The sequence below is a fragment of the Saccoglossus kowalevskii genome, chromosome 22, assembly GCF_978046115.1.
Source record: "Saccoglossus kowalevskii chromosome 22, keSacKowa6.1, whole genome shotgun sequence".
NCBI classification, from domain to species: domain Eukaryota; kingdom Metazoa; phylum Hemichordata; class Enteropneusta; family Harrimaniidae; genus Saccoglossus; species Saccoglossus kowalevskii.
Genome location: NC_140662.1, coordinates 1,008,462 through 1,021,356, shown reverse-complemented (window position 1 = coordinate 1,021,356; position 12,895 = coordinate 1,008,462). Strand labels below are relative to the sequence as shown.

The following is a 12,895-nucleotide window of genomic DNA, read 5'->3' as shown; positions in this document are numbered from 1 at the left end:
TTCTATTTTTGAAGACCATGCAGTTTGTCTGATTTCACTAACATAGCGATTTGAAATATGTAACTGTATAGCCATTGGTTTCTTCTGAACTATCATTAGCTTTGTGCTACATGACTCTTGCATTTGTAATACTGAGTACAGATACAGAATCTGTTCAGTTTACTAGCTGCTTGGTATAAAGTGCCATCTTTCAATGAATGTGTAGCATAAGGTTTGCTGTATCCGCATAACTTTGAGGAGATTGACAAAAATATTTGCAAAATAAATGAATAAATAAATAAATAAATAAAAAAAATGAAGATCATTGTAGATTAAAAAACAATTAGTTGCCTTGTAAATCAACCAACCAGATTGTCTGCAAGAAATTTTAAAATAATATCATGGAATGATTTTGGATGAGGCTCACAGAATTGTAACTTGTGAAATGCATTTCTTGACACTTATCCCGTACTCAACAGGGGTGATAAACGAAGGAATGGAGCAGATACTACTGAAGATAAGGAAAACAAGCAGATATCTGAAGAACCACCGATCAAGAAGAAGAAAGAAGAAACGCTAGTAACCAGAACTGGTGGCGCATACATCCCGCCAGCTAAACTACGAATGTTGCAGGCACAGATCACAGATAAGTCAAGGTAAACAGCAGTTGAAGAATTGTTTTAATGACAGTTGCGGTTTTTCGGTCTTCATATCTTGGGACAAGATTACATTGCGAGTAAACCCCAAATTGGTGTACCCAGGTTGGAACATGCATTAGCTTGAAAGCATGCAACGAAACAATGGTAAGTATATGGTTGTACAACCAACTCAATATATGCACCATTCAGATTCAAATATTGTTGTTTTGAAAGCAATTTATTTCTGTGTGTGCTTGATGGTGGTGGTTAAGGGATGTTGATTATTAACCCTTATCTGGTCAAGTCAATGTAAAAGTACATGGGGCTGCCATGATAGGGATTAAAACAGACACATGGAAAACGCAAGCTGTTCAAATTTGGTTAATTTTGTATTTGTGCGTCGAAATAGCTATAATAAATAAACGGACATGAGTTAATGTGAAACATTGTAATGTGATACAAAAACAGGTAACATACAAAGTGGAATGTATTCATCTGATGCTCAGTTACAAATGTCTTGCGTCTATCCTAATCAACAGCCCCTTAGATGTGTTATGTTGAAGATACAATGATGTTAGATGGAGAGATGGAGAAACACGCGCAGTTAAACAAAAGAGTGAACATGTACTTGAAATAAATAATATATCCAAGCTAAAATAAGGACCACATTATAGTCTTTGCAATCTATTCATACTATACCTTTTACTGTGGTAATCAGTTTTTGACATTTCTACCTCATTGTATTCTGCACATGACTACATCCCATCATTCTCATAAAGCAACACTGATTGTCCATGATAGTAATAATTGAAATACAAGTAACATTAGTGTTGTCATATTGTACATTTTCTCACAATCAGTCTTAAAAAAAAGTGTGCCTTCATGATTTGAAGTCACCAATACATTTGTTTTGATCATATTTGATTTTATGGACTCCACCAATTTATGAGTTCACCAGTACAACTCTAATGTTGCAGTATTTTAGTAAAGAAACTACATGCTGTATAGCAATATACACGTTATATGTGATCAGAGGAATTAATCATTGGTGTTTGCTTAACATTACAGTGTGCAATATCAACGAATAGCATGGGAAGCTTTGAAGAAAAGTATCAACGGTTTGGTCAACAAAATTAACATATCTAATATAGTGATTATAGTCACTGAGTTGTTTCAAGAAAATATTGTAAGAGGAAGGTAAGTTGAACTTTCCAGTTTAATAGCACCAAGAGAATTTTACTTCACTAATTAGCAAAGTTTGCCATGTGTCTACTGAATCAGTCCTGTCCCTACAACAGTGGATATAATGTAGAATGAAGCAGCATGGTGAATACTTTAATCATAATAAAACATTGATTCAAATGGAGTTGTATTTCCCATTGTCAATTTACAAGTGTTAATATGTATGACAATATTGCTACGACTGCCTTGGAATGTAACAGCTTATGACTATCAACCTTACTAACAAGTGAGGACACTTTTACCTTACGAAAGGGGGAGCAAATACCTTTCACTATCTAATCTTGTTACTCTCTTTATGGTCTTTCATACAAGTTAATTAATTTGAATTACTAGTACTGTTAATAAAGATTGTGAATGAATTGACAAGTCATCAACCCATACTAGTTTAACCAGGGCTGGTCTCTGCTCCGAACTCTGTGATAAACCATGAGAGCATTCAATAACAAGCCATGATGTCATCTGCATGTATTCAAAATGACAAGTTGCGACAACTTAATGTGAGCTCAATAATACTAAAATCATTGGAAGAAATGTCTTTATATTTTAATTATTTAACTTAACCAGTGAATTTTTCAAACTCTGCTCTAGTTGTTATCAGGTGTGAACACCAGGTTAACTTTGATCAATCAAAGGAGCTGAACAAAATGTGAAAGTTAGAATGCTTTAACAAAGAGATGAGATTTTATAAATTTGGCAACTGTAGGTGACTGGTAGTCTGTTTTGTAAGAAAAGAGAAAGATTGATGACCGTATCATTTTAGCTTACAATATGCACATGCAGTAGACAAATATAAAGAGGCAGTGTGAAACTTTGAGAATGCATGTGATATAATCTGTTTTTCTTATTTTTTCAGAGGTTTATTGTCACGATCTATACTGCAGGCACAGACAGCATCTCCAACATTCACCCATGTATATGCAGCTTTAGTTGCGATCATAAACACAAAGGTATGTGATCTCATCACCTCACTAAAATAACAATTTTATCACTATTGGTTAATTTCACCACATTCACAAACTAATAACACTCCTTACTATTATCATCTGTTGGTTTACAGTAAGAATTCATTTTGAGTAAGGTAAAACATACTGCCTCAGATGTAGTGTTGTATCAGCAAGTCAATAAAAAAGATTGTGTGGTAGATATATCCTTGTACACTTTGATGGGGTGTAGTCATGGCATTAATATCTCAATGGTGGCTTGCCATGTCTGCACAACCAGATAGAGAGATGTACACTGGCAATGGGAAAATAGCTGATTGTTTTATCAATGTGTTGTTAGTGGCATGCGAGTTGTTTCTTGCACTGTGTCACTATGACAACTATGTTTTGAAAGATAAATTAGTACTTTATAGTAAATATCCATCATTGAAACCGACAGCCAGTGCACTGCATATTAAATATTGTATAACCATGTATAATACAATTACCTTTGCTTTACAGTTTCCCCAGATTGGTGAATTGATCCTGAAGCGATGTATTGTGCAGTTTAAGAGATCTTACAAACGCAATGATAAGTCAGTTTGTTTAAGTTCTGTCAGATTTATAGGCCATCTTGTCAACCAGCAAGTGGTGAGTCAACATCTCTAATATTCGTAGTAACTGATACTGCCATTTTACTCTTTCTGATAATAGATTTGTGATAAGCTGTATACAAAACATAGAGAGGAAAGATTTTCTACTGGCTTTGTATATTTATCCTACTTGTCACTTTTCTCTAAATAAAAACACAGGTATTTTTTTTCCAAATTTTGATTAAAACCCATATCTAGTAGGAAATTATGTCCATTTATCCAAAATTGTCAAAAAATAAAATAAAAATAGATAACATTTTGGAGGAAAAAGGGATTAGTTCTACATGAAGGTTGTGTATCTACACAACAGTCAGGAGTTGTGAAAAACTTAATTATTTCCTTTCATTTTTTCCTTTCTTGTTAAGTTAGACCCTGTTTATTTACTTAAAGGTACATTTAGTAGATTCTACGGATCATTTGAACCTAGAGCTATCAACCAATGTTTTTTTTTTATACAGTCTAATTTCAGTCTTCCTTTATTGTCTGTTAGGCTCATGAAGTGATAGCACTGGAAATATTAACAGTGTTATTGGAAAATCCTACTGACGATTCTGTTGAAGTTGCTATTGGTTTTCTCAAAGAGTGTGGACAAAAGCTGACAGAGGTTTCCCCCAGAGGAATCCATGGTAAGTGACTACATTGCGTATACACTTAAAATTTCACCTACCACATATTCTCAAAACTTCCTTCCTGCTCTAAGCTTGGTTTTCCAATACATGCAACAACTGTTCTGAATCTGGCTTTCCAATACATGCTTCAAATTTTCTTAACATGGCTTTCCAATACACTGTTTTGTGCTTGGCTTTTAGTGGAGAACCTTTCTAAATTTGATGTGATGAATAAATGCTGTTATTTTATGCAACAAATGTATTTGTACTTGTATAACCTTAGTTTATATTATATTTAGCAGCTGGATGTAATATTAGGCTTGTAATGTTATTGGTTTTATTTACAGCAATATTTGAGAGGCTGCGTAGTATTCTACATGAAGCACAGATTGAAAAGAGAGTACAGTACATGATAGAAGTGATGTTTGCTATACGTAAAGATCAGTTTAAAGACCACCCATCAGTACTGGAAGAGTTAGATAAAGTAGATGAAGCTGACCAGTTTACTCATCTGTTAACACTTGAAGATGAACATAAACCAGAAAATGAACTAAGTAATAATAATATATACATTATTCGGATTATAAGAGTCATTCAACTTGTATAAACAGTTCAAGTGTTATTTAGTAGTTGACAAACTGTTCTCTTTACATATTGTTATTGACCTTTTTGTATGAATCACAATTTCAGATGTGTTCAAAGAAGACCCAGAATATTTAGACAATGAAGAGAACTATAAAGCTATCAAGAAAGAGATATTGGATGAGGGTAGTAGTGGTTCAGAATCTGGTGAAGAAGGGAGCTCCGATGAAGAAGACTCAGAAGAAGGTTACAATCTAATATTTATTCCCTTGTTTCCCTGCAATATACAGATGTTTCTGTTTTGTTTTTTACTTGCATAATCCTTCGTGCTGTAGGAGTTCTAATTTGGTCAATCATTCAGTTATACATGTACATCAAGTCTGGCATATCTCTAAACTATTAGGGTAGCCCAAAGTCTGATACATAATTAAGTTGTTGTTGACTAATAGTCTGATGACAAAAGTGAGTGATGTTCATTGTCGTTATCAAGATTATAAAATATTTTATTTCATTATTTTAGTGTAACAACTTTGATATCTATATATAATCAATACAATACGTCTATATTTGTTAACTCACAGAAGAAGATGAAGAGAAGAAAACAGAAATAATTGACCAGACTGAGACTAATTTAATAGCTTTAAGAAGAACAATTTATTTAACCATTCAATCAAGTTTGGACTTTGAAGAGTGTGCACATAAGTTATTAAAAGTGGAATTGAAACCAGGACAGGAGGTCAGTCAGCGTGTCAATTCACTAGTAATGCACTAAGTACTGTAGAATACTTTATTTTCGCTTGGAATTTATTTTCGCTGAAGGGATGATTCCGTGAAAATAAAATCCAGCGAATATTCTTTTTTTCCTATATTTCACATTAAACTCATCAGAAATCAGTGAAAATAAATTCCATACAAAACGCCCAAAAAGCCTTTTCAGCGAAAATTAATTCCAGCGAAAATAAAGTATTCCACAGTATTATGTTGGTGTTGGCTTACAGTCAATCTCATCTTAATAATAGCTGCATCTAGAGATGTTTTTGTTTTTCCAGAACTAATTGTGGCTTAATTTAATGAGAACAAACACTGTTGAAAGATGATACATGATTGGTCACAGTGTTCTCCCCAGACTTCATGTCAAGCATCACGGCCAATTTGCATAACAATGCATTTAATTTGCATAATTTTTATTTGCATAATAATCAGTTTTTCCCAACAAATATTGTCAATCTACAATTAATTAAAGACAAGATATTTTTTATATCTGATAAATTTTATATCATTTTACTGCATTGTATTTTTTGTTTTTGTATCAAGTCAAATAAAGTTTGAAATGGAACATCATAAAAAGGAAAAAAAAAATGAAAAACTTGTGCTATAGCCAGTCAGTGAATATACTGTTATCCATGGATGTAACTGGTTCATCATTGTGTATAAGTTTTAGTGCCCATGTCACTGTCGATTCATATAAACGTCGGGGAAAACATTTTTTAGTTAAATATATAAAGTCGGCAAGATATCGAAATATGTTGAAATTAATAAATCAATAATTAAAAAAAATTCTACAATGGCAGTTCGGCGATTTTTCATTGCAATATACCTTGTGAGTACAACGCTACGATCACGTAACATTGTCAGCTGACGGCATTGCGTTGGACGGGTATTCACCGCTGCTATTGCAATCATCGGTATCTGACTTTTTGGTGTGAAATACACAAATTGTTTATTAAAACGATTCATTGATGATTATCATAAGCATTACATCAAAATTGCCAACGAGATGTTTTTAAACATCGCGGAAAATCATGCATTCTGCGCCGCCATCTTTGTTACCTCGATCAGAACCCCTGATAGCCCAGCATGCATCGGTCACAATGTTGCAACGTGCATTATGTCGCCTTAGGGCGGCGTTTTTCTGTACTAAGGTACCCTATGAATGGGGTATTTCCAGAAGTCAGAGTTTGTTTTGTCTCATCCCGTCTCGTCTGCTGTTGAATTATTCATACTTTTCTTTCCAATGCGACTTAATTTCACTTGTTCTTTTTTTAATTTTGGAGTAAATAATGTCACCAGCGATTGAGTGATAACAAATCAGAGTGCAGCAAGTCGGGGTTGATCTTCCCGACGTACGCCGTGACTTGTTTTGTCACATTGTTGCCGTTGCGTGCAATGGGCAAATTATTGCTATTCTAGTTATTTTTTTTTTTGATTTGAAGGCTCTGCACCTTTGAAAGACTTCGCAACATATTGCAGACTTCCGTTTTTATCACTGTCTTTGTATGGCTAACAAAAGCGGGATTACCTAAATCGATCAATACATGTTATTGTTTTAAATACGTGCAAGACGAGACTGACACTTGTAAACAAAAATATAAGCATCACGGCTGAGTGACCAAGCGTCACGGACAAAGGGCAAGCATCACGACCGAGTGTCCAAGCGTCACGGTACCGTGTCGCTTCAGAGGCCTGGGGAGAACACTGATTGGTCATATTCATAGTCTTCTTTTTTTTTTGCCATGAAACATTGCAAGTGATTGTGTTTTGATGAAAGAGACAAAAATTATGTATGTCATCAGAGGTACATTACTTGGTCTTTGGGTTTGCAACGCGCATAGTACTGTATGGTGACATCATGTCAAGATCCCATTCAAGTCTCTTCTCGTAGATAGCGAGACTGAGGCTACGACCTTCTGACATGACATATATCAATGTTCAAGGTTTGTAATAAAAAAAATAAAACATTTCTTGCCACTATCATAGTAAAAAAATGTAATACATCGAAAATGTACAGAAAATATAGTTCTTGATCCACCTGGACCACACAGTAACCTAGTTACCTTGGGCATGCACATTTGCATTGTTCTTAGTTGGAAACACTTATGCGTAGTCCCGTAGTTGCAATCACTGATTTTTAATTCGACAAATCAAAATTTCAATGTAAACAAAATGTTTTACGGTAGTGCATTGTTAACAGAATTTGTGTTAATGTTGAATTACTAATATTGTTTTCTGTTCCAACAGAAAGAGTTATGTAATATGTTTTTGGATTGCTGTGCCCAGCAAAGATCTTATGAAAAATTCTTTGGTCTGCTGTCACAGGTGAGTCACAAATGATTTGATTGAAGTTGGCTGACTGGTGGATATTCAATACATTTAAAATTCTTGTTTTTGTTCAATAATAATAATACTTCAATGACTAATAGACCATTTTCCGTTCACTGCGAGAATCGCGCGTTATGCGTGAAATCGAATGAAAAAACAGGACAAACAAAGGTCATAGCATCGTAGTCGCGTCAAAGATCGCGTGGGATTCGACAAACGCGCAAGTATTTTCGGGGACATTTCCATGCTTAATAATGTGCTGTCCACATTTGATGATAGGCAATTTCGATTAAGTAAGGGTATTCGGAAGCAATATTTCTCTGTCAAAGATCGGCCCGTCATTGTAAGCTACAAAATAAAGAAATTCTCGTTCAAAATCAAATCGTTCGATTTTTGCGGCAGGCGTTCGACGCGCGTCTTTCATGCATCTCGCGAGATCTCGCAATTGTACGGAAAATCACCTATTATTTTGATCATATCTCAAATTTTGTAAATGTGTGCCACCAGTGTTTATATAATGTACATCTAATCCATTATTTGTGAATCATTTCCTTAATACATTAATGGACAGTGTGACATTGATGATTGTGTTCTTATTATTGCAGAGATTTTGTCAGTTGAAGAAAGAGTATGTTCAGCAGTTTGAATTCATTTTCAAGGAACAATATGATACTTGTCATAGATTGGAAACAAATAAATTACGTAATGTGGCCAAGATATTTGCCCATTTATTGTATACTGACGCAATTGCTTGGACGGTAAGTAATAAACAATTTGTCGACATAATCCCCACACATCATCACAACCAAATCATTGGATGGTAAGTAATAATTAAACAACGTACTAACATAATCTCCACACATCATCACAACCAAATCATTGGATGGTAAGTAATAATTAAACAATGTGTCAACTTAATCCCCACACACCATCACAACCAAATCATTGGATGGTAAGTAATAATTAAACAACGTACTAACATAATCTCCACACATCATCACAACCAAATCATTGGATGGTAAGTAATAATTAAACAATGTGTCAACTTAATCCCCACACCATCATAACCAAATGCATTCTGCGATCTCCACAGGAAGTTGCATATTTCTTATATGCAGTCAAAATAAATAACATATCAGTGCGTCCATCAATATCTTGGACATGTCTGTACTAATCACCTTCAAACTTCACACGCATCAATGCAGATACATACATTTGTTTCACAATCTGTTTCAAGATGGCCGAATACAATCTTGTTCAAAACAGCAGTATTACAAGCAAAGTAGCTGACTGGTTTACAATGTGCATTCAAAGTAATTACATGATTAGATTAAATCAAACCATTTTTATGTTGGTGTGTTGTTGGATGTTTGCAATCTGATTTAGGGACCTTGCAGACACTGACAAATCTAATACAGGGCTCAAAATTAGCAGTAGTCTGCCCATTGACTACCAGTTTTCATGATGGGGCTACCACATTTTAAAGTTGGTAGCCCACAATGGCTACTAGAAATTGCAACAATCTGCTACCTACATGTGGTTTTGTTGATGTCTATCATCTGTTATATTTTTGTGTAAAATTACAAGTTTAGAAACAATGGTAAATTAAAAAATTTTGTGTCCAAAAACAAAATTATATGACAGATAGGTAGTCAAGATCTTTTAAAGAATATTTTTATAATCTTAAATTACAAAATCAAAAACTGGGCTACCAGACTTTATTTTGGGACTACTAGCTTCACAAATTGGTAGCCCACTTGGGCTACCAAATAAATATGTTAATTTCAAGCCCTGTAATAACTATAGTTAACATCCCATCATTTTCTGGTTCCATGAAATGAAGGTTATATTTTTTTCAATCATATAGGTGCTTTCATGTATATCTTTGAATGAAGAAGATACCACATCATCTAGTAGAATATTTGTCAAGATTTTATTCCAAGAACTGTCTGAATATATGGGCTTACAAAAATTGAATGAAAGACTCAAAGACCAGTAAGTATAGACATCTTTTGCTGTATTCACAAACTTGTCTGGAATTCCCAGCTACTGGTAAGCTGTGTAGTAGTCTTGTTGTCCATGTATGTATGTATGTATGTATGTATGGAGAATTGGATAAGTGGTGAGTAAAATTTTGTGAGCAAAATTTGAATCACTAAAATTGCTCTTCATTTACCTACCGCTTTATGTATGTTCCACTGATATCTAGGTTAAAATTGACGAATATTAACCCTTTTCCGGTCAGGGGAGTTTCACGCTATCAGGTCAAGTCGGTGAAAAACGGTCATGATTCAATGCACTCCAGTAGCCAGCATCTGTGCATGCTATCCTGCCAGACATTTTTGCAAAAATAGGCCACAGTTAACAGACTGTATCGACCTCAGTTTTCACATTTTTTGCAATCTGTTCGCATACACACTTCATTACCACCATGGACAACAATTTCTTGTATAAAAAAAATCACCGTTTTATTTTAATACACATTTTTTACTGTTGTTAAGTAACGATGTTTTGCCCTTTGTACAGTCTCAATAAACACGTGTTAAACATTGAAATAAATATTGCTTAATTTAAAACACATTACAAGCAAGTACAAGGTCACTACATGAATGCAAGTTCGAAGTAAGAAGAAAAAAAACGCGCGAGTATGGGGATATTTGGGACATGTACAGGGGGAAAACGTGTTTGACGTACTCGACCCGTCAGCGTACATTTCAAATTGCAACGTATATTCAACGACTTGAACTACATGTGTAACATATTACAACATACTTTCCGTGACTTAACTGATGTTATATTCAAGCTCTAACGTATATTAACCGACTTGACCGTACGAGTAAGTCCACACTTACAACGTATATTTAACAACTCAAACTGAGACTAAAACGAACGAGAACGTAACTGCAACGACTTGATCGGGGTTACCTTCACACTGCAACGTATATTCACCGACATGACCCGATTAACCAACTAAATATTTCAACGTATATTTAACTTGAATATATTTGAAATAAAACGAACTAGCAAGAACGTAACTGCAGGGACTTGGCGTGTACATATACTCACGCAGAAACGTATTTCCACCGACTAGACCCGATGAACTATCCCGATATTAAAACGTATAAATACCGAGTGAGCATGAAACTAAATTAACGATAACGTGTTTTCGCCAACTCAAACTATTGTACAGTTCGTGACGCTGTAATAAGTCCCAAATTTATTTGTTGTACGCCTTTCTTAGTCGTCCACCCCCGGCGGACTGCTCCCATGCGTCTGCCTGATGTCGAGGGCTGCTCTTCCGTACTTCGTGTTTGTGTTCCCACGGTGCGTTTTCCCCTCAGTGCCATGTTGTGATGAAAAGCAGCGAAAAAGCATTTTTCTGATCACTCGCTGTTTTTCTCCCGTCCTTGCTGCACTGCTTACACCATTTTTGACTCCGGATAGTCTGCATATTTCGTGCGAATCCATGTTTTCACTACGAATAAATGACGCAGTGTTCTCCCCAGGCCTTTCAAGCACTGCGGGCCCGCATCGCTTAAACAAACAGCCGCGTCGCTTTTGTTTCGCCTGCGATCCTTGAAATCCTGCCCGCGATGCTTATTCACGTTGTATTGTTTAAAAGTGTCAGCCTCGTCTAGCACATCTTTAAAACAATAACATGTATTGATCGAAAGGTAATCTCGCCTTTGTACATAGTTAGCCTTACAAAAACAGTGATAAAAACGGAAGTCTACAAGAAGTTACCAAGTCTATCAAGGGTGCGGAGCAGGCAAACCCAAAATACTAGGGTAGTAATAATTTGCCCATTGCGTCGGGATGGTCTATCCCGAGTTGCTGCACTGCGATTAATTGCGTTTTTACTACTTCATCGCCAGTGACACTAATTACCAAGAATTAAAAAAACAAGTGAAATTAAGTCGCATCAGGGAAAAAAAAACTGTAAATAAATCGAAGTAAAAATTATTCAACTGCAGACGAGACGGACAAGGAAAAAACGAACCCTGACCTCTAGAAATACCTCATTCATAGTGCGTCATTACCGAGGAACACCACCCTAAGGCGACGTAACGCATGTAGTGACATCACAACCGATGCATGCTGGGTTACAGCGAAGATTTTGACTGAGGTAACAAAGATGGCGGCGCAGAGTGCATGTTTTTCCGCGATGTTTAAAAACAACATTTCGTTGGCGATTTTGATGTAATTTCTTAGTTAATCATCAATGAATCGTTTTAATTAAGCAAACATTCTAAGTTTGTGTATTTTTAAACAAAAAAGTCAGGGACCGATGATCGCAACAGCAGCGGTGAATACCCGTTCAACGCAATGCCGTCAGCTGACAATGTTACGGTGATCGTAGCGTTACACAAATAATAGATAGATCAATGAAAAATCGCTGACTTTAGTTTTGAAATGCCGTTGTAGAAAAAAAATGTCATTATTGATTTATTAATTTCTTCATATAGATTTTACAAGTCCCAAATTTATTTGTTGTGCGCCTTTCTTAGTCGTCCACCCCCGGCGGACTGCTCCCATGCGTCTGCCTGATGTCGAGGGCTGCTCTTCCGTACTTCGTGTTTGTGTTCCCACGGTGCGTTTTCCCCTCAGTGCCATGTTGTGATGAAAAGCAGCGAAAAAGCATTTTTCTGATCACTCGCTGTTTTTCTCCCGTCCTTGCTGCACTGCTTACACGATTTTTGACTCCGGATAGTCTGCATATTTCGTGCGAATCCATGTTTTCACTACGAATAAATGACGACAGACGTGTTACTTGGAAGAGAGCCAACTTCTCTTATGGATTTTTGAATTCTACTCGAGTGTCCACCAATCAGTTGTTTACCTGTGCGGATATTGAAGAATTTGTGCATTACTTTAGTCGTGCGATTCAATGCCTTGAAACATTCATAAGCATTGACCAATGCAACATCTATGAGGTAACAGGCCATGTAGATCCACCAACGATTGTTTTTTCTGCCCGTGTGATTGTATTTTCGCCTTTGGTTAGAACGATCCACGCCCCCCATGTGATGTCTGTACAGGCACGTGTCTCTTGTCATCTACTGCTTCTGTCGACGTAGCCAGTGGGGGATAGACTGTATTTAAAATCAATATTTGCGTGCTGTCATCCTGGTATGCAGTAATATGACAGAACCCCACACCCTCCCCGTGGCTTT

The 12,895-nt window shown here is 35.9% G+C and overlaps 1 protein-coding gene across 1 annotated transcript in view; it reads left to right on the top strand.

Annotated features, from left to right (window-relative positions):
* The window catches only part of LOC100372609 (uncharacterized), a 36,918-nt gene that overhangs the window by 11,373 nt on the left and 12,650 nt on the right, over positions 1–12,895 (top strand). Inside the window, exons 4-14 of the mRNA XM_085496158.1 lie at positions 459–635; positions 1,686–1,814; positions 2,713–2,806; positions 3,302–3,430; positions 3,923–4,058; positions 4,388–4,594; positions 4,731–4,868; positions 5,204–5,358; positions 7,641–7,718; positions 8,327–8,479; positions 9,589–9,716. Of these exons, the coding sequence (XP_085352284.1) occupies positions 459–635; positions 1,686–1,814; positions 2,713–2,806; positions 3,302–3,430; positions 3,923–4,058; positions 4,388–4,594; positions 4,731–4,868; positions 5,204–5,358; positions 7,641–7,718; positions 8,327–8,479; positions 9,589–9,716 (1,524 nt within the window). The remainder of the gene's footprint in view (positions 1–458; positions 636–1,685; positions 1,815–2,712; positions 2,807–3,301; positions 3,431–3,922; positions 4,059–4,387; positions 4,595–4,730; positions 4,869–5,203; positions 5,359–7,640; positions 7,719–8,326; positions 8,480–9,588; positions 9,717–12,895) is intronic.